This window comes from Lichenostomus cassidix, chromosome Z (assembly GCF_008360975.1).
Source record: "Lichenostomus cassidix isolate B80296 chromosome Z, HeHo_3.0, whole genome shotgun sequence".
Taxonomy (NCBI): Eukaryota; Metazoa; Chordata; class Aves; order Passeriformes; family Meliphagidae; genus Lichenostomus; species Lichenostomus cassidix.
The window spans coordinates 6,430,686-6,458,527 of record NC_139511.1 but is presented as its reverse complement, the minus strand read 5'-3'; the positions used below and the strand labels follow the sequence as shown (position 1 = coordinate 6,458,527).

General features: G+C 41.7%; 1 protein-coding gene and 1 long non-coding RNA gene across 2 annotated transcripts in view; one reads left to right on the top strand and one right to left on the bottom strand.

Moving 5' to 3' along the window:
* The window catches only part of LOC146424317 (uncharacterized), a 426,563-nt gene that overhangs the window by 340,013 nt on the left and 58,708 nt on the right, over positions 1-27,842 (bottom strand). The window lies entirely within an intron of this gene.
* Positions 9,527-12,349, top strand: RFESD (Rieske Fe-S domain containing). The gene is made up of 4 exons (XM_085042379.1): positions 9,527-9,725; positions 10,459-10,639; positions 10,730-10,764; positions 10,973-12,349. The coding sequence occupies exons 1-4, from the start codon at positions 9,648-9,650 to the stop codon at positions 11,264-11,266; spliced, it is 588 nt and encodes a 195-aa protein (XP_084898505.1). The 5' UTR covers positions 9,527-9,647; the 3' UTR covers positions 11,267-12,349.

Here is a 27,842-nt window from a genome sequence, read left to right as displayed (position 1 = left end):
AACCTATCTTCTAAGCTACAAAAAGAACAGAGTATGAAATTGATAGGAAGGCTTACATTTTCTGGTCTGTATTTTGGAAAAGATGAAAACAGAAAGAAACTTATGCATCTAATATCTAACATTTAATATTGGAGCATGTTATGTTAAATACAGCTTTTGTTTCAAATGGTTATTTTAAAAACTGATACAGACTAAAAAAAAAAAAATGGAAAATAACCATATTTTCTCATTTTAAAAATATTGTAGATTGCCATGGGAAAATCATCTTCTTTGAAGAGCTGTGGCAGTGTTTATCTGACAGCATCCCTCACAAGGGTTCAGCCTCTCAGATGTTGTAGAACAGGCCTCATCATAATGGGAGCATTTTAGCTCCAACAGGATAATTGGAAATTGGATTTTTCTTTCCGTCATGTCCTTTGGGATCTTCTACAATTGAGCTATCGGATGTTTTGACGGATAATTGTGATGGTAATGCTGGTGGTGTAATAATAATAATAATAATGAGGATGATCATAAGTATTTCTTGAATAGCAGTGGAATAGCAGCATGAGACAGTTCTTTGGGAGAATTTTTATTAGAAGCCCCAGCATATGCCCAGAACAAACCCATTATCCACCTTGTGTGGAGCTGATAATGGGAGAAATTATGTTTTTCTCACTTTGATTCAGATGAGTCACCTTAAGGAAGCAGAGAAGAGACTTTTTTTAGTCTGATTTACTTAATTTTTATTCCCAAAGACTTTGCAAGCCTTTACACAATTATCAGACACCATATTCCCTGAAGTTGGGTAGAAAAATTAACTGAGCTCCTCCATGCAAACACTATGTTGATTATTAGAATAGAGACTAGAGAATAGAATAGAATAGAATAGAGTAGAATGGAATAGAATAGAATAGAATAGAATAGAATAGAATAGAATAGAATAGAATAGAATAGAATAGAATAGAATAGAATAGAATAGAATAGGAGTATTTCATTTTGGGAGGACCATATTTTATGTACTTGTTTTCAGTAATGGTGAAACAACCACCTACTACAACCTCCATCTTGTCCAACTCCCTAAACCCCCTCAGGGTCGACCCAAAATTAAAGCCACATTAAAGACATTGTCCAAAAGCCTCTGGGACACTGCCAGGCTTGGGGCAGCAGAGACCTCTCAAGGAAGTCTGTTCTGGTGTTTGACCTCCCTCTTAGTAAAGAAAAACTTCCTCCTGTCAGGTCTGAACGTTTCCTGACAGAGCTCTGAGCCATTTCCATGTATCCTGTCGTGAATCCCTGGGAGAAGAGATCAGAACCTCCCTGTCCACTTCAGCCAGGTGATGGTCAGTTTATGAGGTACCAGACAGTCAATTTTTCCACCAAAATGCTCTCTTTGAGCAGAGATGACAGGCTGATTCCAATATTTAGTACATTCCTACTTCAAGAAAAAGTGGAATGGAGTAACAGAAGACATGAGGAAATTGAGAAGAGCAGATGTGGACCAGAGGTCTGTGCTCAAATATCCCCACTTTGGTTCTACCCTGTGTCATCATGTTTTCCCGAAACCCCACAGCCACAGTACCAGAAAGGTTTTTTGCTGATATTAAACAGATGGAAATTGTTGCCATACTTAGCTGTAACTTTTTCTTCAGTATTGATCTGAAGTTCATGGTTTAGAATGTTCTGCATGGTGCTTGCTGTAAATGACACTTCATGTAATCATTCTGTACCAGTTGCATAGTGAATATATGAATGTCAAACAAGAAGTTGTAAGACACAACAAAAATCTCTTTTCTGTTAACCTTTTCTGTGCTGCTGTAGCTTTTCACTGTTTTCAGAGTGCAGAAAAGTCTTGTTACATGGAAAGCTAACAAATAATACTTCCAAAGACATTAATTCCAAAGAAGTAGATGTTTTTCCTCTGTCTTGTGTAGTCTCCAGGTGCCATTATCTACCATAAAAATGCAAATGGGTTACAACAGCCTTCTCTGCTAAACCCATTAACATTCTCTGCAGCTGAAGAACTGAGTATTAGGTTTGAAAACAAGTTATGCTTACTTAAAACAAAAGAAACAATGTATGCAATTCATACAACTCACAGCTTTATCTACTGGAGAACTTTAAAATCTCTGTGTGCAATTAAACCAGAAATACTTGGAAACAAGGATATACAAATGAAGGTGGAGAGATGTGAATGTCATTGTTATAGGGTTGTGTGCTCTTCTAGGAATGGTGAGAAGTTTGTGGGGTTAGGGAGAGCATGGGGGAAAAACATTTGCAAAAAGCAATATCTAGTTGGGACATGAAGGAAAACTTTCTAGGTGCTAATTGCTAGGTTTATGTTTCTTGGAAAGTAAAGGTTCCTCTTTTTTAAGTCAGAGATAGAGTTAAAACATCTCTGACAAATTCTTGTCATCCTTGATCTGGTTAGACTATGTAAACTCCATAGGTTGCAGAGAACTTTTCACCACTACTTATACATTCCTGGTGTGTGAACCACATGGTACCATTTACTGACCATTGATGATTCCTCTAGAGTACAGCTGTGTTTTGAAAATGACAAAGATCCTTCTCATGAAGACTTTTGAGTGCATTGATGGAGAACTTGAATTAAATTGTAAGTCTGCCAGAGAGGTAATACAGAACAGAGTACCAACACAATATGCTTGTGTTGTTGAGCAGATGGTCCTCTGCATTTTGCACAGGCTGGCACTTTTTCAGGGCATGTAGCTTCTTTCCTAGCCCTGAATTACCACAGACAAACAACTGGATAATCTCACACTTCTTTATAACTAAATGGATTGATGCCTGTATAAACAAATGGAAGCGTACTATAAACTTGGTCTAATGCATGGAATTATTTTTATCAAGGTGTCTGGACCTGTCATGCACTGTCCTGGAGACCTTTCCAGACTAAGTGAATTTCCATGTTGTTCTGTAGCCTCACATAATGCCCCATCTTTTTCATACCTGTGGTTTATAATTTTGCTACAGTTAACAAGATCCCATGCCAGTATTTCCATACTTTCTTTATAGTACAATTCTAGGAGATTATTCTGCAATACCTCTCTTTAAAAACAACATCAGCTGGTAAAGCACATATTTCTGGCTCCTACACTTTTTTTCCAGCTTGTTTTTACACCTGTCTTTTAAAATAGCTTGATACCTGTGGAAGCAGAGGGAGAACATGGAGGACATAGCAGCATCGTATAGCAGATTAGCAGCTGGTATTTCTTGGACCACAGACTGAAAACTATAAATTTATGGTAAAGGATTTTAAATTACATCTGTGTTTGGGGATTTTTTGTTTGTTGGTTTGGGATTTTTTTATTGGTTGTTGTTATTGTTGTTGTTTGGGGGAGTTTTGGTTTGGTTTTGGGGGGGTTTTTTAATGTTAAATTTAGTTGCTGAATAATATAATTGCTTCTTACCTTTAGGTAGCTTATGAAGCCATTAAAATGCCCAAGTCTTCACAGAGATGCATCCAGTGTATTATTACTCATCGTACACCAAGAACTGCACAGGAGAGTTCTCAGAGCAAGAAGTGAGAAAAGTGAAAGCATTTTATTATGTTGTGTGTGCAGGGACAGATGCCATGCTGGATAGGTAGTGTTCTGATTTTTTTAAAGACCATGCTGTGTTGTGGGTTTGAGACAGGACTTTGCTAGGAGGACGTACGAAAAAGGGCAAATAGGTTTTAAGTTTAAAGTTGCAAAAAGTGTTTAATTACTTAACAGAGTTGGAGGATAAATGTAGGCAAAACCAAATTTTTTATATAGTTTTTTTTTTTTTTTTTTTTAAATAAATTTATAGTTGTTGTTTTTGTTTTTGTTTTTTTTTTTACAGTTAACAAGCCGGGTGGGGGGGGCAGGGTGTGGATGAGACTAGATGAAACTCCCACTGGTTCACAGTTTTTTCTAGGCATCCGCCTGCTCCTCTGGAGTGAGCTGTGGGTGGATTTCTGCATCTTTATTGACTCTATGGGCTGCAGGAGAAACTTCTTGCTCCCCCCATAGCTTTTACTACGGCTAGCAGAAAGTTTCAGCTCCGGTGCCGGAAGCACTGAAGCACCTCTTTCTCCCCCCTTCTTCACTGACCTTGGCAATCTCTATGCTGTTCTCCCTCACATATTTTCACCTCCACCTCTTTCTCCTCCAACTACAAAATGAAAGAAGTGCGCGCTTGCTTTGTTTTGAATTTTTCTTAAATATGTTTTCACAGAGGTGTAACTAGCACTTTTAATTGCTTCAAACTTGGCCGGCAGCATTTCCATCACCTTCAGAGCCATCAGAGATTGGCTCTGCTGGACTTGATGTAAAAACTTCTAGAACTTTCACTCAGGACACACAGGAGCTATTTTTGTGCTACACCGCACCCCTCAGATACTTTTCCAGGCCTACTACAACAGCTTCTGAGGGGTCTAAATTTCTCCTAGATGTTAAAAACACTTCACTGATGTTTTGGGCTAATCAAAACCACCACATGCTGATAGGCTTATCTTTGGAAAGAAAGAACAAAGAAAAATAAAGAAACAAAACCAAAACCAAACAAAACCAACCAAAACCGCAAAACCCCCACAAACAAACAAAAAACCCACCAAAATAACCAAACCCAAACCCAAATACCACAATTCAGGCCAGGAATAAGTGATATGGATGTTGCTTAACCAGCCTGTGAGACAAATTACCTGGAAACCTTTTGAGGCTTTGGCAAGATAATTCAAAACACTCTGAAAAGTAGTCACCATGAGCAACCAGGGGCTCAGTAAAAGCCCAGTAACTGCAGTAAAACCTTGCACGACCCCTGTACAAGAGGGACTAAATAACTGAGGAACTAACAGGAGGACTAAATGCTGACTGAAATAATGGAAATTGTTATGGAGGGGACAGACTGGCAAAGCAGAGCTGGAAGGAGAAGAATTTAAGGGCAAGGATGAAATGCTGTTGTGCATAGACTAAACAGTAAGGTTACTCCTGAAGTCTCCTTTAGCAGCATATTATTGACAGTTTAGAAAAAAGAATTAATTGGGCATTCAGAATTCTTCCTAGCTAGCAGTAAGGTCTTCATACATAAAAATGATAGTGCAAACTGGTCTTATTTTACAGTACTTTTATTTCTTGATTTGAAAGAAGAATAATTTGTTGCATTCTAATATGAGATTCTTGAATAAATAAGCTAATCTTTTTAGCAATATTAAAATGATAAAATAATTTAAAAGACACATGTTTTGTGAAAATAAAAAAGTTCCTAATAAGAACAAGGGGCTTCTCTGGGGATAGAGGCACAGGAAGGAGGAACTTCCACTGATGGCATGTGAGGTGGATACTGCTAAAAGTCCTTCACCCTGAATGTAGTGTCAGGGCTTCTGATGTTCTGTTTTGCTGCTGATTTTGGTGAAATCACTGTTATTATTTATGCTAGAAATTACACAAAAGTGATGATAATATTTTTTCCTATGGTGCATCCTTGCCTTTTGACATTTTTTTATGGTTGTTTTTCAGTCCCCTCCACACTTCATTGGGAGCCAGTCCTGTGCATCTCATCAGTGACTGTACATTATTCCAGGCTGAAAGGTTTGGACTCAGCCTTCTGTGGCACAGATGGGCATTTCCAACCCTCTAGGATTGGAAACCAGGATTCCTCAGGGTTTGCATGCCGCCTTGCAGGCACAGAAGTTGGAAAGAATATTTTGAAAGTATATTTTTCTTGTTAAAGGTGATATTGTTTCAGCTCTGTGAGATGCCAGGCTTCTTACAAAAATAATTTCCTAGTTACTGTCATCAATACAACTACAGGAAATAATTAGATGTGGGATAATTTGTAGTTAAAAAAAAGGTGATTTAGATACAAATAATCCTGGCTAGCTGTCATGCCTAACAGTTCCCTATAGAAATGATATTGCAAATGCATTCCAGAATAGATTAAACCTGAAAGGATAGCAGGTTCATTAGCTTATGAAGGGTCATGTGGAAGAAATGTGATAAAGACTTTGTATAGGAAATGTACTATTGATCTGGCATGTTAATATGTAATAATATAATAATAAGATATGATAATGGATTTAGTTCTTACCTCCTTGGATATGCAGGCACTCATTATGAGACAGAGAATCAAGGAAATAAGATGGACATTAAATTACCTGAACACACATGGGAATTACTGTTAATAGTGAATTTTTTAAGTGACTTGTGATAAAATATGTAGGAGATGAACTCATTGAAACTAAACATTAGATAAGAATTAGTGTCTCACTGAAACTAAACATTAGGTTTATCTGGGATCTTTCAGGCGACTCATTAGGAAAACATTCTTTTCAATACAGACTGTGAAAGTTGTTCATTCAGAATGCTCATGTGTAAACTGCAGTTTCTGGAGATAAAATTGTACTTCTAGCAATAAAAGCCAGCGAAGAATCCTTTTCTATATTGTTTAACATTGATTTTCCAAAAGCAGAGCAAAAGATTTATCTGCTTGTCGCTTCTCAAATCTTTGAAATCAGTTATCCAGTTGAAAATAGGATATAAAATACGAGTCACTTTGTCTTCCAACTGCTTATATCAAATGCTTGTATAGATAATGAGTTTTAAATAACTTGTTTTCTACTTTGTGCCTTTTCCCCAAAAAATATAGGTGGTCTGCAAGGATCCAATGTAGTGCTGTGTGGAACTTTTTAAGCAAGTAATTGAATGCAGGAGTGTTCACTTTTTTCTTATTCAGCATGTCAAAATGTACCTTGGGAGAGCTTGGGAGTGCTCCTGAGGATGGGCTAAAATCCAAAGGAGTCTTGATTAGCTGAAAAAATTATCTGAAATCAATCAGGTAAAATAATAATGGACTAGTTAAAGGTCAAAATAGAAGGGAAAGGGGAAAACACTGAAATGGTGAACAAAAAACTGTCTAGCCTGCATTTTCACAGTTCAAAAAAAGTGCAATATACCTGGAAATTTTAGAGAAACTGAAACAGACTATCAGCCAACCACCCGATGTGGTGAAAAAGGAAATGAGTGATGTGTGGGGATGATTTAAAGGAGTGATATTTGTAATATACAAGAGGCAGCTGCTTTATAAACTGCTCAATGAATTCTCAGGGCATTGTCTCTGCTTTGTGACTTTGTCTTTTCAGAAGGATATAAACAGATGAGAGCATTTGGAAGGAAATAATATAAGTAAGGGACCTGTGAATTGCATTAGGTATCAGCCGTCAGAGAAACCTTAAGTCCTCTGCAGTGAGTAAGGCTTCACAGCATGGAAAATGCTGCCACCAAGAGCAGGAAAAACAAATTATATTGGTTTTCAGGCTGGGCCATTCTGATGAGCAGTTTGGAGGAAAAAAAGTGAAGAACTTCAAGAGTTTAAACATGAAAACAGACAATCAAGCTATCTAAACTCTGCCACTGGAATTGACTAAGTTAAAAATATTTTTCAAAAGCAGCCAAAGTAGATGTGATCCTGCATGGGATCTGGGAGCTGGTGCTCCAGGTACCCTGGGGATGTTATTTACAGTCCCTTTCTGTCTACATGGGGGGTGGCTTTGGCTTCACGGTTATTACTTAAAAAGCAGCCACGGAGTTTTAGACATCACCTGCTTTATTTTGTCATTTTCACATGCGTGAGATGTCATCAGTGTAGTGAGGGTTTTGATAACACATGCACCACCAGCTGTAAACATTGTAGGTTGCTCGTGCCTGGTCCCTCAGAAATAGAGCTCTCACATCACAGAAAATTATAGGTTTGACTTTATATGTAATGACAAAAAAGAGAAAAAAGCAGCTGGTTCAGTGAGTACAGGGGAAATCTTGTGAACAGCAACAGAGCTAAATGAGGAGGATACAGTCTCAGAGCAGTATTCCTTCACTGCTCTGCCTTAAAACATGCCATGCAGTAATAATCATAACAATGTTTTGGAAGACTTCGGCGACAAGCAGGGGTGTTTTAAACACACACATCCCATTGCAGTGTGCCTGTTATAGTCCCCGAGCCAGTCTGTGCAGCTCATTAGTTACCTAATGCAAGAATTGCACCAGCCTGCTTGAAATTAAATATGCACATCCACACTGTTCTAGCCCTGCTTAGGGAGAACATCCCCTCAAAACATCACCACTGCTGCCCGGACACCCACGGCAGAGTATCCCCTCAGGGGGAGTTGGGGATTTCTATGCCTCACGAGGCAGGGGCATTTTTCCTTTTACCCAAAATGAGAAAAAATTATTTAGGGCAGGGTACAGCAAATAAATGCCGCAATTCACAAAATCCAGCTCCATTTCCAGCTGGAGAACGAACCCTTCCGCTGCTCGCAAGCCCCTTTGTCCTTCCCACCAGGTGGCACTTGGCGGCAGGGACAGCTCCCTCCGTCCTGTCTGCAGTGACTCAGAAAATATCAAAACAGCCAGACTCTGAAAAGAAAATCAGGAAGAAGGCTATTAGAAGACTAATTTATGGTGTATATGCATGGCAATAACCTTTCCTCTTGTGGACTGAAGTGTGCTCACTTCCACCCACAACTTGGAGCTGCTCTGATAGCTCAGGATTCGTTCATGGGACCTGTGAGGAGGTGATGTGGCCCTTGAGGGGGTTATGTGACCTGTTTTTTCTTATCTAAGGGAAGAAAGCTGCCCTGAGGTCTTTCTTTTGGAGGCCCCCTGGTGTGCCAAGTTGGTCCTAAGTCTATATTTGGTTGTAGATAAGCGTGCAAGTATCAGCTGTGAAAGAAAGCTGTTGGCTACTGATTGCTTGTGCAATTTAGGCCATTCAGGGTCCATGATGCTCTGGTGATCTCAGTCAGGTTTTGGAGTAGGAGCCTGGATAATTTATTTGTGCAAAATCCAAGCTGACTGTGGAAACGTCATTGCTAAATGAGCTGGAATTTAGCTGACTGTTATTTAAATACTGATTGGGACATACACGTGTGTGTGCAAATATGCATGTGTGTGTGTTTCTGTTTGTATAGGTGTATGTATTTATATACACAGTGGTTTTTAGAGGTGTCTTTATAAGAGTGTTTTTAACTACACGCTTCTGCATTTTAGTATCTTTACGAATTTGGAAAGTTTATAGGCTGAGTCAGCCAAAAGGTGATAGTAAAAAATTGGGGTTTTCCTACTGTAGTTCCTGTGGTTAGTTTGCTTATCTCCTGAAAAAACTGTGTGAATGCTTTACTGGATCATCCTGTGAGTCTGGCAATGACGTTTCACTTTCTGGGTAAGATTGGGTGGAAGTTCCTTGAACTGGAAAGCAGGGAGTTGGTCTTTGCAGTTGATCATGTGCAGATCTGTTAAAAACTGGCCTTGGAAATGCCATACTGTCACTTAAGCCAGTCTTCCCAGAGCAGTGGTTTATGAGCAAACGTGCAGTTGCTGATCCTGAGGATACATCCCGTAAGATGTGACTGAGCAGTGTTTTGGGAGAAGGCAGCAGTGGCATGGGCTTATGCTGAGGACAGCAGCAGGAGGAACTTGAAGCTCTGCTCTTCTCTTATCAGGCCAGCCCCAGCAGGTTGCTGGCTCTTATCAGCCCTGGCAGAGCTGGTTTCTGACGTGCTGAGCCTGCCACAGGGTGCTGTAGGGCTGCCCATGTTGCCTCCTTTTTGCACTTAAAGAGGGGCCACAAAGCCCCTCGTGCCATATGGGAACAAGGCAGGGCAGTGGTGATAGACACCGTGAGGAGAGGCAATGCTGGACCTCATCATCCTCAGCCTCCATTACTTCCTCTGCTTTCTCATCTCCGTTGCAATCTGGCGTGGACAAAAGGTACAGTGCAGCTCTCTGTGGCTCTGCGCTCCTCTGGAGCCAGAGACACCCCCTTCCTGTTGTTCCTCTTTCCATGTTTATAAAGACCTGGTTTAGCTTTACTTTTCTGAGGAAGTGAGGTTGTACTCAGAATTTGGAGAGAACTGGAACACAGTAGATAATTTTGAGTAAATTTAATGGGAAGGTTGCTTTTGTGGTAAAACTGCTTATAGTCTCTGTTGTGAGAGGGACAGTCTGTTATATGTTTGAAAAGGAGGAATGGAGAGGCACATTTGCTGAAAATGTCAGGTGGAATACAACTTCTCAATAAATAATGTTTTTCCCTTTTGCAGAATAATTTTTTATTAACTTAAATCACTTTATATTTCTAGCAAAGATATTGGATTTACATGTAAATGCTACCCAGTGCATACCTGAATTATATAGTATTTTACATCTGTCAGCGTTGTTTGCCCATAGGTTTTGGGGGGTGAAGGTGGTTTAGGTGCAGAGTAAATGAATAGTGATTGAGAGTTTATCTTCTCTCAGCCTCAGGTATCAGGTTTCCAAGAGCTGGTTCTCCTTGTCTTGGCTCAGTTAGTGAACAGTCGACCTAACATTATCACCAACTTGTGCTTTTGTACGTCTGCGTGTTATAGTCTTTCACTGAAACTTCTTCTCCCTCTACCCACAGAAAGCCAAATGTGAACTGCTTTATAAATGACTTTTCATTTATTTGTGTGTGTGTTTTAAGGATGTGGATTTGCACAGCTCTAGTACAGGAGGAGCTGAGACACAGCCAGATGGTCTTATATTCATTGGCAAAGAAAAGGACATAAAGCAGTCTCAAAGAATAACACCTAAAATTGATGGCAGAGAAATTGTCGTTTTCTATCACGAGGGGAAATTTCATGCTCTGGACTCTCGCTGCTACCGTAAGATATTTGCCTGTGTGATCTCAGTGTTGCTAGAATTATGCATTAAGTCTGCTGCTTAAATTAATCTGCTGTTCTGCCTTGTTTCAGATGAAGGAGGCCCTTTATGTCATGGAGAAATAGAGGTATGTAAGCAAAATAAAAATAATGCAGCCACGTAGACTCATGTGAAAACTCTAATGTATTTTTTCTAATGCTTTTATCTGAACATAATACTGAAAAAAACAGTCGTATACACAAAACAGCAGACAGCCATAGAGCCAAATTACCAAACATACCTTTTGTCCTAGAAGACAAAACTTGCTATCTTTTCTCTTCTTCTTCTTCCTGCAGGACATCGATGGACAGGCGTGTATTGTTTGTCCTTGGCATAAGTTTAAAATTACCTTGGAAACAGGAGAGGGATTGTATAAAGGAATAAACCCTCAGGATCCATCACCAACACCTAAGTGGCAATCAAAAGGAGTCAAACAAAGGATTCATAAGGTCACAGTAGACAATGGAAATGTTTATGTGAGTCCTCTAGATCTGTCTGTGCGCTTTGACTCTGATTATTTTGCTGAAAAGTACAAAAAAGGTGGTGAATTAGCTATTGGCAAACCAAGCAAGTTAGAAGACTCAGAGTAGGTTGTGGACAGAAAGTAGAATCCTGCGGAATGCACCAATGAAGAACCTTTGCGGGAAAATAAAAATGTACTTTGCCATTAAGATTGTCTCAAAATTAAATTCTATCATAAATGTTATGTTAAAGCATTGAAATACGTAGAATTGAGTAAGATAAGAAGCCCTGCATTGTCAGAAATGTGACTGCTCTTGTGATGAGGATTTTTCTCTGCACTTGCCTTTCAAGAAGATTTATTTACAGCAGAGTGCCTTATTATACTTGATATTTTGCTAGAACTATTTTAAATTTTAAGAGGGGATATAGTGTATTACGGCTTACAAAACTTACTACATAGTTTAAGGTAAATAGTCAGGTGTAAAGGTTATCTTTATATACTTAACAGTTTTTACTTCTAATGCCTTTGGTAAAAATGATATGGAATTTTTTATTTTTTTGATATTTGTGTGATCTGTAGGTTATTAAGTGCCACAAAGTGAAGTACAAAACTTCAACATATTCTGTTGCACTTTTTTATGCATATTTGGTCATTACTACCTTGAGTATAGAGAGGTATTTCTTTTCCTTCTCCTGACTGGACTCCTCTTGTTAGTCCATCAAATAATGTGACAAGGATTTGTTATGTATAATTTGTTCTTTCTGTTGGTTAAAGAGGGAGCTGTTTGGTGTGATATGTGCTGTAGTGGCCCTTGTTTGCTTGTTTTTATTTATTGTAATCACATTTTTATACATTCATTTGAAAAAAAAAGTGCTCTCCATGCAGCGGCAGACGTTGTGTTTTCCTGTGTGTGTTCACTGTACAATATCAGACCTGCCCCAAAAACCCTTCCAAGGAGGTTTCCCTCTTTCTGCTGCACTCCAGGATGTGGTGGGTTCTTCTGTCCAGCCTGTGGGGTCTGGAGTGCAGAGAGGGACACCCTGTGAGCACCAAGCATCACAGAATCTCTCAGGCTGGAAAACAACTCTAGGACCATTGAGTCCAACTGTTAAATCAGCACTGCCAATCCATGCTAAATGCCACTGCTAAACCATGTCCTCAAATGCCACATCTGCACGTCTTTTAAATACACCATCCTGCATAGCTGCAATTCTCCAGTGTGGTCTTTTTGTGTGATTTGTTGGCTTTTTGCACAGTTCAGTCCCAGTCAGGTTCAGTTTGAAACGCCTGCTGTTCACCTGTAAGTTTCACCTGTGTGTGCAGCAGGATGTCTTGCTTTTAATGAATGTCACAGGTAACTAGGCCTGTGTCAACACCATTGTTCATACAAATGGGTTTAGAAGTAGTGAGGCAGAGGGAAAAGTTGAAGGAAAATTTGTGCCCCATTGATCACAATCAAAAAAGCAAAGCACACAATCAATTAATTTCACCACATCTAAACTGGGGGAACTCCTCTGATCATACCTCCTTGATCTTGGTTTTATGGTCAAGAGGGGGAAGTGGCACCTTGAAAGTGCTGTTGAGCTGACCTATCAATTTCATGTAAGAACTCCAGCACAGAAATGCTTTTCTTGTCATTGTCCTCTTCCTCCTCCTCCTCTCACTGACCACTCAGCCAGCCAGTGCCAATGATCAGTTGCAAATCCCTTCCTTCTGTCAGATGAATCACATCTTGATTATCTGCTAGAAAATGCTGTTAGGAACTGACCAGTTCTGTGGTCTGCTGCAGGGAGTTATTATTATTTGCTTGTTTGCTTTTGAACAAATATGTTAGCTTCTCCTTTTGAAGCCAGAGGGTAGATGGCAGGAAGGTAGGGCAGGTGCCTTCCTGCCATCTGCCCCAGCTGATGCCCCAAGGGGCTTGGGTGGTGTCAGGGGGATGGAGAATTTCTGCCCTTCCCTCACCTGCAGCTGTGATTAAACTTCACCACAGGCGTCATGTCCTAGTAAAGGACATGGATCACATAAAAGGACAGTATTTCAAGAGCTTCACATATGCCTGCATTGATTCATGTGATAGTAATTTTACTGAGTTTTTTCCCAAGTAGTGCATTACTAGAAATCAACTCTTTAAATTAATAAAGATGTAGTTTCATTTAAGAAAGCACTGACTCTGAACAATATGGTGCTGTGTGCATGACATTTAGAAGAGTGCCAGTAATAGGAAGTTTTATTTGAAAGCCTTGTGAACATGTCCATACTAGTGGAAGAGTGTTCAAGATTTTGCAGAACTGCATTTAGTGGCTAAAATTCAGCAAAGTGTTTAATCATGGGCTTACTCTTAATCATATGGTATAAATGCAACTGCATGTCCAGGCATAAGATAAATCCTTTTTCTTCAGTACTTCTCAGGCATAACAATTATCTGCAAGCTTTTACAATAGTTTTGCCTTTTTTTTTCTTTCTTCTTTTTTTTCAAGGTGATCTTTACCAGGAAGGTAACATTAATTTAAAATCTAAAGTTTGCCCATTAGATTTTGTTCCCCTTGATTTTCCTGTTGATGATCACAGAAGGAACAGAGAATTATTAACTCATGCAGCTGTGAACAAAGGAGGGAGGGTTGGTGGGCTGTTAGGATTTCATTTTATTTTTGTCTTTTTTTCCCTTGTTCCTTGTTCCTTTTTCCTTTTTTTTTCTTTTTTTCTTTTTTCCTTTTTCCTTTTTCCTTTTTCTTTCTTTTTTCTTTCTTTTTTCTTTCTTCTTTTTTCTTTTTTCTTCTTTTTTCTTTTTTCTTTCTTTTTTCTTTTTTCTTTTTTCTTTTTCTTTTCTATTTTCTTTTTTTCTTTTTTCTTTTTTCTTTTTCCTTTTTTTTCTTTTTTCATCTTTTTTAAGAAGCAGCTTGAAGAGAATAAATAAGTTATGCTTATCCTATCATGGAAACATCTTTTCAAGAAAAAAAAGAAGGTGAAAGGTGAAAACTATGTATCAGTTTGACATGCAGTGTGGCCCTTGGCATGATGTACCTGCACTGCAAACCTTGATTAGATATTAATGATTGTAAGGGTGGGTGCTGTACTTTTCCTTCTGCAGGTAGTGTCTTGTTTTGCAATGTCCCCCTGGCTGCACTCAGTGTTGCACATTAATTAAAGGACCCTTAAATGTAAAAAGTACTATCAAGCTGGGACTGAGAGGTTCATTATGGAGTGTATTACTTGGGAGACAGCAGTCTTTGCAGGATGGCAGAACACAGAGAGAGAAAAATGCACAGTCTGTAGGAAAAAAATTTAAAAAACAGTCTGTCATGGTTGAAGCCCTTTTAAAAACTCTGTGCAGTTCCTAATTTCATACTCAACATTGGAATGAAATCAGTTCATTCATCTGAATTTTGCATCTGTGGTTTCTGAAATGATCAGAACTATCTCACATGCTTTCCTTTTGGTGGTACAAACATGGACTGTGAAAGTCAGCATTTACCGACCCATATCGTTCTGCCCCCTTGGCTTGGCAGCTGCTTTACAAATTTACTGGGCAAACAGGGGATGGGGAATAGAAATTATATCAGTGGAGAGGTATTTGAGCTTCTGTGTGTGTGGGGGGGGGAGAGGCTGCTCTTTGCTGGCAGAGCCATGGGAGACCTGCTGCCACAGCAGACCTGACCTCTGGGGTCTTTCCCACCCTGGCTGTGCCTGAGGTTTCTGGGGTCTGTGGTTTTCTGCTGGACCAGCAGATTCAGCTAGCTCCAGCAGCAGGTGAACCAGCATGGTGCTGAGGGAGGCAGGAGGAGTCAGGGAGGCTTAAGGGGGTGTGAGAAGTTGGGTCAGTTCTTTGCATTCTATTCTGCAAACTTCTTATTTTTCTTTTCTTTTTTTTTCTTTCTTTGTTTTTTTTTTTTCTTTTTTTTTTTTGTTTTTTTGGGGGTTTTTTGTGGCATTTAGTCATGCAAACCTATGGATTTCATTAAGTGAATTTTTTGGTTGAATGAATAATTCAGACTCTGCCATGTCTAAAGTAGACTAAAAAGGAAAGTGACAGTTTTGCCTGTAGATAAACAAACTGGAAAAACAGTGCAGATGTACTAATTAGCCCATTTGTGACTCTTCCTCCATGAGATGAAGAGAGTTCCCTGACAAGCAGTGGTTGTGATGCTTGAACAGTGGGATTGTTCTCCTGAAAGATTTCAGAGAAGTGTGGTTTGTTGTTGCAAACCATAGTAGTTAGAAATCCAACGCTTAGGAAAGAAAACCTAGTCCAGAAATAATTGTTCTACATGAAAGTAAAATGTATGTTATCTTACTAAAACAAACAAACTAAAAGTTATGATTCATTTGACTCTTCAAATTGCAATTAATTTTTCCTGCAGCTGTCATTGAAAAAGAACCCAGATAATGCAGAGAATACAAGTAAAGGTGATGCCTCTTTATTAAGGCGGTCACTGTAGTGGAAAAAGTGGTAAAGCTTTTACTCCTACTGAAGCAGGTCTGTGGCACCTGAAGTCTTTTCTGATTTTCTAAATGTATGTCTCTGGGTGGTTTAATAAGAGGTTTAACCTCTGCACACAAACGTCCTGCCTTGGTTTCAATTAACATCCAAGATTCACTTTCAAGGAAAAGCTATAGTTTTTTATTACAGTGTGTGGTGAACATCCCTCCTTCCCCTGTCAAAAAAAAAAAAAAAAGAAAAAAAAAGGAAAAAAAAAAGTTTATTTGGCACAGGTTGTTCCAGGAAAAACTGAGTAATTGTGTAGCTTCATTTTGGCCCAGGAAAGCACAGAAGAACTGTGAGGTGATGGCCTCCCTTATATTCATTATATGGCCTTGAGTTGATGCCTAATGATTTTTGTCCTTTCTTTTTGTACCCTTTTTATACATTTTTATACCCTTTCCCTCTCTGTATACCCTCCACAAACACTCCTTGTACCTTAGCCCCACGTATTTATAACTCCTGTAGTCTGATATTTATGTTAGTTTGGGGGTTCTCCAGGTGGGAAGACCAAACATTCATAACTATCTCAAAACTAGAGAGTCCAACCTTGGATGGAGCTTCCTGTCTGAATCATGTTTTTGTAAACTAGGCTGTAGCCTCACTTGGGGGCAGGTGAGGGAGGGGATAATTAGAATAGGTGTACAGTTACTTCATTTGTTAAGTTCCTTATTGGGGGATTTTTTGTGAGGTCCATAAATTTGTTCAAACATTGTACATGGATGTGCTCCTCAGCGTGATTCCACCTGTGACAAGTGTGCACCTAGGATCCTATTAAAACAAATGTAATGCCCTTTTCCCCTCTACTACTGTGTCTGCTTCATATTTTTACTAGCTGGATAAGGCACCAGAGTATTCCTTGGTACAGCACCCAAGAGATCAGCACCATCACCTGCTTTTGAAAAGCTACAGATGCTCAGCACCAGCAGCAGCATTCCCTGGAGGCTGTGCCACCTTGCAGTGCTCTTGGTATTTTTCATAAGACTCAGCAATAAAAGAGTACCTGAGTCTCACAATCAGTTTGGAGGTGCAGGTGTTCATACCAATTTTTGTCATCGATTTTGTTGTGCTAAGCAGAAAGAGAGGCTTGATGTTAATGTAATGGATGCGCAAGGTCCTGCACCTGGGGCAAGGCAAAGCCAACCACAAACAGGCAGGGCAGAGAATGAGTAGAGAGCAGCCCTGAGGAGAAGGACTTCGGGTGCTTGGGTGGATGAGAAGCCCAGGATGAGCTGGCAATATGCTCTGACAGCCCAGGAAGCCAAAACTGTCCTGGCGCAGAAAAAGCAGCATGAGGCAGCAGGTTGCGAGAGGTGATTCTGCACCTCCACCCTGCGCAGGTGAGACCCTGCCTGCAGGGCTGCATCCAGCTCTGGAGTCCCACTATTGAGGGACATGGAGATGATGGGGAGAGTCCAGAGGAGACAACAAAGATGATCTGAGACTCGAACACCTCTGCTGTGGAGATAAGCTGAGAGAGTTGGGATTGTTCAGCCTGGAGAAGACAAGGTTCTGAGGAGACCTTATAGCCCCTTCTGGTACCTAAATGTGCTCCAAGAGAGTTGGAGAGGGACTTTTGAGAAGAGCCTGGAGTGACAGGACAAGGGGGGATGGCTTCAAGCTGACAGGGAGCAGGTTTAGATCAGGCATTGGAAAGAAATTCTTCCCTGTGAGGGAGGTGAGGCCCTGGCACAGGCTGCCCAGAGAAGCTGTGGCTGCCCCATTCCTGAAAGTGTCCAAGGCCAGGCAGGATGGGGTTTTGTATGAGCAGGTCTAGAGGGTGACATCCCTGCCCATGGCAGGGGTGTTGGAACTAGACACCCTTTAAAGGTCCCTTCCAATCCAAACCATTCTGTAATTTTATGATTTCATGTGATGTGGTACTTGTGGTTATTTTTTCCATTGTTTTTTAATAGCTGATAATCGATTAACTTTTAACTACAGAGACAAAACATACTGGCATTTAAAAATGTGCTACTCCTGTGTGCTATCCTGCTGTGCTTTGCTTTTGCCATTTGGACATTGCAAGATTTAACAGTTAATTTCTGTGGACATCTTTTACACAATTTTTCTTTGCTGTGCAAAATGGGAATATTCTTTCCAAAAGCATTCATAGCAGTAAAATACAGTAAATCACTACTATTGCCTCATACAGTCTGCATTTTCAAATGTTACCATATTTGAATCTTTTCTTTATATATATTTTGGTGATTAATGCTATCATTGCATCATAGCTGTGAAGCTGAAGCAGACATAAACATTTGAAATGCTTCCTAGTTTTGGTGTAGATTATTATTCTTTAAAAAGTGCAAATACTGGAAATGAAACAATAAAAGATACTAAATGTGGTTTTGACATTTATCCAAACACTCACCCCATATCTCCCTACTGCAAAATGGAAACAAGAAGGAACACAAAAGTTCCCTCAGGCTAAAGAAAACAAATCAGACTTCTTGTCTTTTGAAGTTCAAAGGGGACAAAAGAAGAGCTGCTCTAAATTCCCTTCCTGAGATGTCAGATAAGAGATGAAGCACACGGTGGCTGCCTCTCTCTCAAGGCAGCAGTTTTGCCACCATGCAGCACTGATGGCCTGTTCTGTGACTGCAGCTGTGACATATCTACCCTCTCCTTGCCTGCATGAGGCAGTTTGCCAGAAAGCTCCTGAGCCCTCCCCGCACCTGGCTCTGCAGAAATCACCCCAGGGAGGGTGTGGCTCAGTCCATTAAGTCTCAGGTTTGGTGCACAGCCTATGTCTGAAGAACTCTGGTATCAGCAGGTTCAGCTGGAAACACAGGTTCACAGGCTTTGGCCTTTCAGAATGCACAAAAACAAAGGAACAAAGCACCTATGGAGACACTTCTTGTGTTTTTATCTGAATTCTGTCCAGAATTGAGTGTTCTCCAGACTTAGGGCTTAATGTACCCTGCAGGCTTCCTGGTGGGGGTGTGGGGGTGTGTGTGTGTATTCCATTCAGAAGCTGGCTGCACTTCATGGGACTAGTTGGCCCAGTCTCCAGCAGCATTTTATACCCTTTTGCAGGCCAATACACACCAAAATCAAACATTTTGGCTCCCCCATCTCTGGAATGCATTAATTATGTGAGCTCACAGGCAATTCCTCCTGCATTTCCCACCTGCTGTTCCAGTCTTAGGACAAACCACAGTGCTCATCAGAGATGGCGGAGGGAAGGAGAAAGGAATATCTTTCATGGCTGTCACGCCCCTCCAGGTCCCTTTTTATGGGAGCTGCAGGTGGGAAAAGTGAGAATATCAGTTTATTTAGACAGAGTTGTTCCAGCTGAAATTAAAAAAAATAAATGAAACTTCACATTGACACACTCCTGGTGTTTAGCATTTAACACCTGGATGGCATCCTCTACAATGTCATCTCTATACCTCAGGAGCAATATAAACATTAGTTTATATTATGATTATATTATAATTATACATTAGTTTAGAATGAATACTGCTAACAAAAATTGTCAAGATCTTTCATGTGTCACCCATCTCCAAGTTTCCTTGCAGACAGGGAAATGGAGCAATGGAAGGCAAGCGGCCTGACAACCAGCAGAATTCAGGCCTTTATTTCAAAGGGGAGGAACTGAGTTTCCAAAACAAGCTTCCCTCACTCCCTGCAAGATCTTTTCTAGCCCAGCAGCCCTTTACAGCTTGCACATCTGAGCCAATTGCTGCTGTGTCCCATAGTGCTGAGTGTGGGGCATGTGTGATGCTTACTGCTGAGATGGGGTCTTGGCATGACACTTTGTGGTATCTGGGAATGGGATACAGTCACAGGCTTATTTTAATCAGGATTACGAGGAGCTATGGTACATGGTTATGCATATATATGCATATTAGGCAATCTTTCTCAGCAAATAAAGTTTTACTGGCCAGGAGGGACTCATGGTGAATCACAAATGAGTTATCTGCGAGATCGTGTCTTTGTCCAGATGTTCATCCTTTTCAGAGTCTGATAATCCAGGTTCTAACAGAAAAATAGAAGCCTTAGAATTAGGAATATTGTAGCACCTGTAAACCAGTGGTGCAGCACAGCAGCTTCCTGCCCCCTGTCCTGTGCCAGCTTTGAGGACAGCCATGGGTAGCTTTTGCCCTATTGACACCACATTCCTGTTCCCTTCAGATGGCTGAATGTGGCCAATCTCCTCCTTCTCAAGTGGCTGCTGGACCTTCTCCAGCATGCTGGCCACAATGCAGCCACCAGCAGGGTGACCTCCAGCAAACTGTCCATCTGCCTGGGGACAAATCTGCTGAGCCCAGCCAGCAGGATGAGGCCTCCCATGGAAAACCATGATGGAGTTGATGGAGAAAGTCTGTCTGGAGCAATTGGCTGCAGCCTTCTTGGCTCACCACAGTTTGGGTGCTCAGAAGTCCTTGGCAGCCTCCTCTCTCCAACATATACCAGGGGGAAGCTGCCTGGAAAAGCTGCTCCACATTCACAACTTTCTGTGCAGGCAGCTGCTTCACAACTTTTTAGACACTTGGGCTGAGATGATGGCTTTGATGTGTGCAGGTGAAGGTGCTGGTAGAGTTTATGGTTGAAAACTGTGGTGACATCTTAGGGGCCTCTCCTGTCCACCAGCTGAGCAGAGCCCTGTGGGCAGTGACAGCACAAGGAGGAACTGGACTGTTGCCACAGCCTGAGGCTTGGAATACCAGAAACCTCAAAGTCAAGAGCAAAACTGGTGAAGGGCCCTGGGTGGGCTTTGCTTCAGGTGTTCTTGACTTCCAAGAAGACACTTTGCTGCAGAAGCTTGTGCTTTGTAGACAAGCATTGGAGAAGCAAAGCAGAACAGCAGAACAGATGGGATTACCAGGCAAAAGCCTGACTGGATGCATCCCCCTCTCTGCCAGACATTGTCAAAGATGGGGGAGACACAGGGGTGGAATCCAAAGAGCAGGTACATGTCAGCTCCACAACTACCCAGATGAGGAGTCTTGGGAAGTGGGGTACTTTCTGCTGTGCCTCCTGAAGGCAGCCCATTTCTTGGGGGTTTCCTTCTGAACCCACAATAACACATTGTAACCCAAAATGGAAGGATTTTCTCAAACATACTAGGAATGTGTTTAATCAAATTCCGAAATTTTCTCTGGAAAAATGGAGAAGGTGTAGCTGTCAACTTCAGAGGGCTTTTGCTCAGCTTCTACTTCATCTTGGCTTCATCCAGTCTGTTGTAGACTGGGTGGACTGTGCAAGACATGAGTGATGAAAACCAGCATCTTCTCTGCAGAGCTGAGGTGTCAATATGGCAATTGGTCACTCACTCCTCCAGGGTGCCTTTTGCCAAGTATTAACTCAAAACTTCCTTGGAGGTCAAGGCACCTCCAGCTTTTCCAAACACCCCCAAGAATGTGGCAGAGTACCTGGTAGGTGCTAAATGGCATATGAGCCTTTCAGAGAAAAGGAGGCAAATTGAGCTCTCTTTGGTTAAAAATAATAACTGACGCCAGTGAATACTGGCTTTCCTGACCTAATTGCACTGAAGGATGGGCAGGTTTGCAGGGTCCCTGCAGGAAAATGAAAATCAAAGGAAAACAAAGAGATAAGAGGCCAGGGAAAATAGATGGAATGTAAGCCAGAAACAGAGGAAGAGACAGAAGAAGAAGGGGACAGAAAAAATATAGGAAGGTTCAGCAGGTCAAGAAGACTTCATGTATCCCAGGCTGCCTGTCTTTCCCAGCTCTAAATGCTGCTCTAAGTCAGAATGACATGGAGCTGTGTCAGGGAGTGTTAGGTTCTTAATCCAGCAGGTGGTTGAGCACTGGAACAGGCTCCCAGGGCAGTGGTCATGGCACCAAGCCTGCAGGGCTCAGGAAGCACTCGAACACGGTGGGATTCATGAGGCCATGCCATGAAGTGCCAGGAGTTGGATTTCATGATCCTGATGGATCCCTTCCAGCTAAGGACATCTTATGATTCTAATTTGGCCCCAAATTGCTGGCAAGGGCCAGTGAGGAACAGCACTGTGCAGGGAGTGTAAAGAACTCCGTGGCAGATCCCAGGCCCCTCTCAGCCTCCATCCTGAGTCCTGCTGTGTGGCACAGGGCCCTGTGCACCTCTGCACATGCACAGGGCTCTAGGGGCATCACACACAGGGAGACAGTGTCAGAGCCATCCTGTCACCAGTGCCAGCACTTGCTCTCTTCTGCCTGTAGTGACCATGCCCTGGATGAGCTCCTGACCTCAAGGAACAAGGGCCTGGAGAGCAGCCAGGTCAGGACTTAGATTTCAGCAGAATTAACTTCCAGCTGTTAAAAGAACTAACAGATTAGATCCTCTGGAATTTGTTCTTAGAAACAGAGGATCTGAGCAGAGCTGGCAACTCTTTAAAGCATCTTTTCTTGGAGCAGATAACCTTTCCAACCTGATGTGTAAGGAATCAAGCAGACAGGAATCCATCACATATAAGCAGAGATCTGCTCCTGAAACCAAGGAGTAAGAGGAAACGCACTGCCAGTGGGAGCAGGGACTGGTGACCAGGGGACACTATAGGGATAATGTCTGGATATGTAAGGATGGCATCAGGAAAGCCAAAGCACAAATGAAGCAGGACTTGGCAAGAGATGTGAAGAGTAACAAGAATGGATTCTATAAGGACATCAGTCAGAAAAAAAAAAAGGCCAAGGACAGTGTACCCCCCAAATAAATTAGAAGAGAGAACTGGCAAGAGCAGATATGACAAAGACTGAGGCACTCAGTGAGTTCTTTACCTCAGAATTCAGTGGCTGTTGGACTTTCTGTGTGTCTTGATTCCCTGAGGCTGCAGATGGGAACTGGGGGAGTGAAGTGCCCCCCATTGTCAGTGAAGAGCAGGTTCAAGAGCACCAGATGGAACTGAATGGGCACTATGGGACCTGGTGAGATATATCTCATTGCCCTGAGGGACGATGCTATTGCCTAGACACTCTTGTGATATTTGAAAAATCACAGCTGCCAGGAAAAGTCCCCAGTGACTGTAAAAATGGAAGCATCATTCCCATTTTTAAAAAGGGGAGAAAGAAATACCTAGAGGACTACTGACCAATCTGGTGGCCTTCTGTGATGGAGTGACTATGTCATGACCAGTGTCTTCTACCTAAAATGCTGTAAGGCCTTTGACACAGTCCCACATGACATCCTCATGTCCAAATTAGAGAGACATGCAATTGAAGGTTGGACTACTTGATGGAGAAAGAATGGTCTGGATGGATGCAGACAGAGAATTGTGGTCAATGACCTGATGTCCAGGTGGTGGCTGGTGATGAGTGATGTCCCTCAGGACTGTCTTGGGGCTGATGCTCTTTACTGTTTTTATTGATGACACAGAGAGTGGGATTGAGTGGACCCTCAGCACTTTTGCAGATGACACGAAGCTGAGTGGCCCAGTTGACACAAGAGAAGGATGGGATCCATCCAGAGGCACCTCGACAAACTTGAGAAGTGGGCCCATGACAACCTCACGAGGTTTAACAAGGCCAAGTGCTGGTGCTGCACCTGGGTCCGGGCAATCCCAGGCATGAGCACAGACCTGGAGAAGACATTGAGAGCAGCCCTGGGGAGAAGGATGGATGCAGTGTGGGTGCAGGTAGATGAGAGGGTGGACATGAATAACCCATTTATAAAGACACTTTTATTCATGTCCTTTTATCACAATCTACTTCTCACACTACCTACAGACTTATGATCCAGCAAAGGCTCCTAAGCAGCCAAACACCTCTTGAGAGAGGGCTGCCCTTCTGGAATAAGTGATATAAGAGTGCAGGACAATGCAAGAGACTATGAGGCTAAAATTTAGTGAATTTCTGTTACAGCAGTAGCAATAAGGACAACATTCTGATCCATGAAAAATGTTCAATTATCACACACAATTCATTCTGTCTTGCTGCCTTGATTATTGCTTCTGTATTGACAGGTATGCAGGCAGAAATGAAGGCTGAGAACTAGAAAATAGCAATGAAATCATAACAGAACGGAAAACAAGAAAATAGGCAGGGGGAAAGTAAATTAAAAAGGAAAAAGATGATTGAAAAATCTTACTCTGAACTGGATCTGTGAATTTTAGTAAATGGAATGGTTTTGTCTTTTTTTTTTTTTAATCCTTTGGCCACTTGGCAGATGTTTAACATCTGTATAATGAAGGTTAAATAACAATGTGCTGTGTCTTTTGAGTCTGGAAAAGTGCAGTTGTAGAAAAAAGGTTAGAAGGTAACTTCAAATAGGAAACTTACTCTTGATTAAGTTCTATTTATGATTCATTGAGACCTTGCAACTTTGATAGGTGAATAACTGATTTTGTTATGCATATAGTCTGTGCTAGATACTTGTATGTCTAGTTATAATATTTGTTCTTTAATTTTCTCCTCTTAAAATGGACATTAACTCACATGTTTTGCTGACATTGTTAGATAATTTTCATTTACCTCAGGTAATGCATGCTATCTGCACTCCCGTTGTGCACTTTTAGTAAGAAAAAGCAGAAACATGCTTTTAGTAAGATAAACTATAAACTTCTACATTACTGAAAAGAAGTGTGGGCAGGCAAAGGGCAGAGCTTCTGCAGGAGCACAGTAAGTAGTTTGAGGCACTTCTCTCTGTGGAGAGAATTCACGTGCTGGGTCACTCAGTCTTAAGTGCTTATCTGGGGGATCATAAGGTGGATTAAAATAGCTCAGGACTTTCAAAACATGCTGAGTGTATGCCATCCCTTCCCTGTCCCCAAATATTAGCAGCATCTCTGGCCAGGGTGGTACCTCTCTGAGTACCCTGTGGAAGAGGACACCCAGGCAGCAGAGTTTTGCTGAAGGGGTTTGAGCATTGCCTGTGGCCAGGCTGTCCCAGAAGGGATCTTTCCCTGCTCTTTGGTGAGGAGCACATGCCACCTCCCCATTCTCTGTGGTTTTTGCTCCATGCCCCCCTCTCCCTGCAGCTCAGCCTCAGCACAAGTCCAAGCCAACCAGCCTTGGGCAGGGGAACCAGGGCTGGCTGGGATGGGGGAGATATTCCTCTGCATGACGTGCTGATCTGTGTCCACCTTGTGGCAATGGCTTCACTTCCTAAAACAGCAGAAACAACCTACAAACTACTTTTATTTGATCTTTTGACCTGCATTCTAATGCAATTAGACTTGTTAAACTATGATGCGAGAATTGCAGGGTGCAGCTCTGCATTTACACTTGGGGATTTTCACCAGTGTGAAGGGGATTTTCTCTTCTGCAACATGTTGTGCTTTCAGCCCTTCACCTCTGAAGCAGGTTGGGGCATTTAGGCACTACATGGGTACCCTCCTCATAGCACAGGACCTTGTTTCTTTCACTGCCAAAGGCAATGAGCTTGTAGGGCAGTTCTCATGTGGGACACCTGCAGAAGACCTAGCTCTTGTTGTAAGTGGGTATAAGAGAACCCTCACCCTCACAGGATTAGTGGCTTTCCATAGCTTTCTAGTTGCTTGCACAGCTCTGTTCCGCCACAAACGGGATCTGGTTCTAAATTTAAAAGTGACATTTTTCTTTCTTCTTCCCTTCCCAGACCATTTCCCACCCCCTTTATATTTTTGTTTCAATATTGCACTGGTACTGCTTGACCTGACACACTAAGACAAAAAGAAGTAGTAAAAGCAGATGTTAATAAATGGACAGTATTAGGTAAAATTTTTGAGAACAGTCATCAGAAACCGTGGCAAGAAAAACACAGAATTGTGTCTGGGGTCTGTGTGTCATTGGAAGCTGCCAATATACTCAAAAACTGTTTTAGCAGGGCCTGGGGAATGCCAAAGCAGTGGGAACAGCTACTATTCCTGGTGAGATGACAGAGTCTGTGACAGGAGAACGAGATCAAGAGATGAACACAGTCTGTTGGGAAGCTGTTGGAGAGGCTTCAGTGAAGTCCAGCATCACTGGCTTCTGGAGGAAGGGTGGTAAGTATGCCAATAAAGGGGGTCGTGTGGGCATAATAATCCTCTTGCACTTTCAAAAAGCCTTTGAGAAGCTTTTTGCAAAGCTTATTAAACTTTGTAAAGAAAATAAGTTGCCACAAGATTGGATGAGAGTTTGGTTTTGGAGTTGAAAGCTGGTGTAAGAAGAGGAAGTGAGGGACTGGGCTTAGTGGTCACTCTCCAGGAAGGAGGAGATTTGGGCAGTCAGGGAATAATTCAGGTCAGAAAGGACCTCTGGAGGTCATCTAACCCAGCCTGCTCTCCAAGCATGTCTAAAGGGCTAAGGTCGTGCAAGGACTTCCTCAGTGGAACCTTGAATATCTCCAAGGATAGCCACCCCACAACTTGATACAGCAGCCTTAAAATTTGTGCGGTTTTTTCTTGATGCCTCCACCTGGGACCTCTAGAAAGCAGTCATCAGTGAAACCTGCTGGTCTGGAGGGACATCAGGTTCTGCCCACGAGTGCCTGTGTCATCCCTGAAACAGACTTGAATATGCAGGGTGGGGTTGAAGTTGGTGATCCTTAAGGTCCTTTCCAACCCAAACCACTCTGTGACTTATGAGTGGAAATGAAAAAAAAATTGCTTCCAAGTTTGAGCAACATTACATGATTTTTCAGGCATGGTTATGCTGAAACTTACTACTGTTCCTGAACACTGTCCCTCCATTCATTCTCTGCATTCCCACACACAGATGGCTTTTGTTGGTGGGGATGTGGCAGATGGCTACAGCAACAGAAAACCTCCTTTTTGTTTGCTGGTGCTTTGTCCAAGCAGGAGGTCTTGGCTAGCAGATCCTGCAGCAGCCGTGTCTAGACAAGCACCAATAAAGGCAAACCTATTACAGGTTATTTTTTGCAGTATTAGGAGGAAACAGCTCTATACAGCAAAGCGCATTACTCTTATTTGGAATTTTCTGCTATCTTTGGAAAAAAAAGCCAACCTGGAAATTTACCTCTCCTAGAACAACACATTTTCTCTTGCACCTGAAGCTGATCACAGCAGCAGCAGCAGCAGCAGCTCTGTGCAGTGTGCAGAGTCAGCGAATGAGCAGGTTTGGCAACGACTTTGACTTCAAGTACATAAAATCTCCTCACTGTCCTGGAAATATGGGCTAGATAGTTCTGCATAGACCAGTACAAGTAAGGCTACAGCTTCCACAAGGGAAAAATGCTCCTCCTTTACTTGCCTGCACTTATCTCCTTGCACTGGCAAATATCATTCCCTTTGCCGTTAACAGCTGTGTATTTGTTTTCAGTACTTTATCTGAGGTACTCACCGGAAACCTACAACGGAAATGGCTTGAAACAAAACGATAATGTTCCAGCGTCAACTACACAAGACCGCATATGCGATTGTTTCCTGGACCCTGTCAAAGACTCCCTTTTCTGCAGTTAGTCGTTGTTTGTCCGCAGCAATGGCAAATGCCTGCTGGCTGAAAGGCTTGCTGATCACAGGGTATTCAACTGCCCGATTGCCAAACAGAGAACAGTCAAGCAATCCTCTGTAATCCTCTCAGCTAAACAATCTTTTAGGGCTTTCCCTTGCCCATGTCACTTGCAGAATGCATCTAGGGTAGGGGTGCCAAGCAACTTCCCTATTTGTGGTATTTATTATCCTGCCAAATTGAACTCGTTTCTTTTCCTGTTTTGTTTGTTTATTTGAAACTTATTACACAATCCCTGAGCAATGCAAGCAAAAACGGGGTTATGGACCTACTTTGAGAGGAGAACAGACTGCATTGCCTTCCATTATTAATGCTTGCTTTTAAAATGTTCTTTTCAATCTTCTGATTGCTGAAAAACAGTGCTAAATTAATTCTGATTACTAAAACAGTTCTGTATTTTAGTCTGTAAGCTTTAAGTGCTGTTCATCATCTGAGATCTCACATCCACCATCTGCATACTTTGCCAGAACTGATACTTCTATCAGTCCTGAGTGGTTTCCCAGGTGTTTGAAGGAAGGAGAGAGAAAAGGTGGGTTTTGTGACCCTCCATCTCAGTTAGTACCCCTGCTCCTGGCACCCCTGGCCAGTACTAGGTCCGCAGAAACGAATAAGCTATGTTAATTGGAGTTTGGGTTAATTGGGTCACTGCTCATTAGTACTGCCTAATTTCCCAGCCCAGTTTTTCTTGGTGTTACAACTCTCTATATGTGAGTGCATGTCTGCATGTGTATGTGTGTTGCATTTATAATATGCATGCATACATATGTATTTAAACATATGTATATATAATTCTGTATATGCATATTTGTGTATGTATATACATGCGCACATTTATTTATTTATGTATT

Excerpts from the sequence above, each read along its gene's own strand:
- RFESD (XM_085042379.1), top strand. The coding sequence starts at position 9,648 with ATGCTGGACCTCATCATCCTCAGCCTCCATTACTTCCTCTGCTTTCTC. Across the intron at positions 9,726-10,458 it reads CAATCTGGCGTGGACAAAAG|GATGTGGATTTGCACAGCTC; the intron begins GTACAGTGCAGC and ends GTGTGTTTTAAG. Across the intron at positions 10,640-10,729 it reads TCTGGACTCTCGCTGCTACC|ATGAAGGAGGCCCTTTATGT; the intron begins GTAAGATATTTG and ends GCCTTGTTTCAG.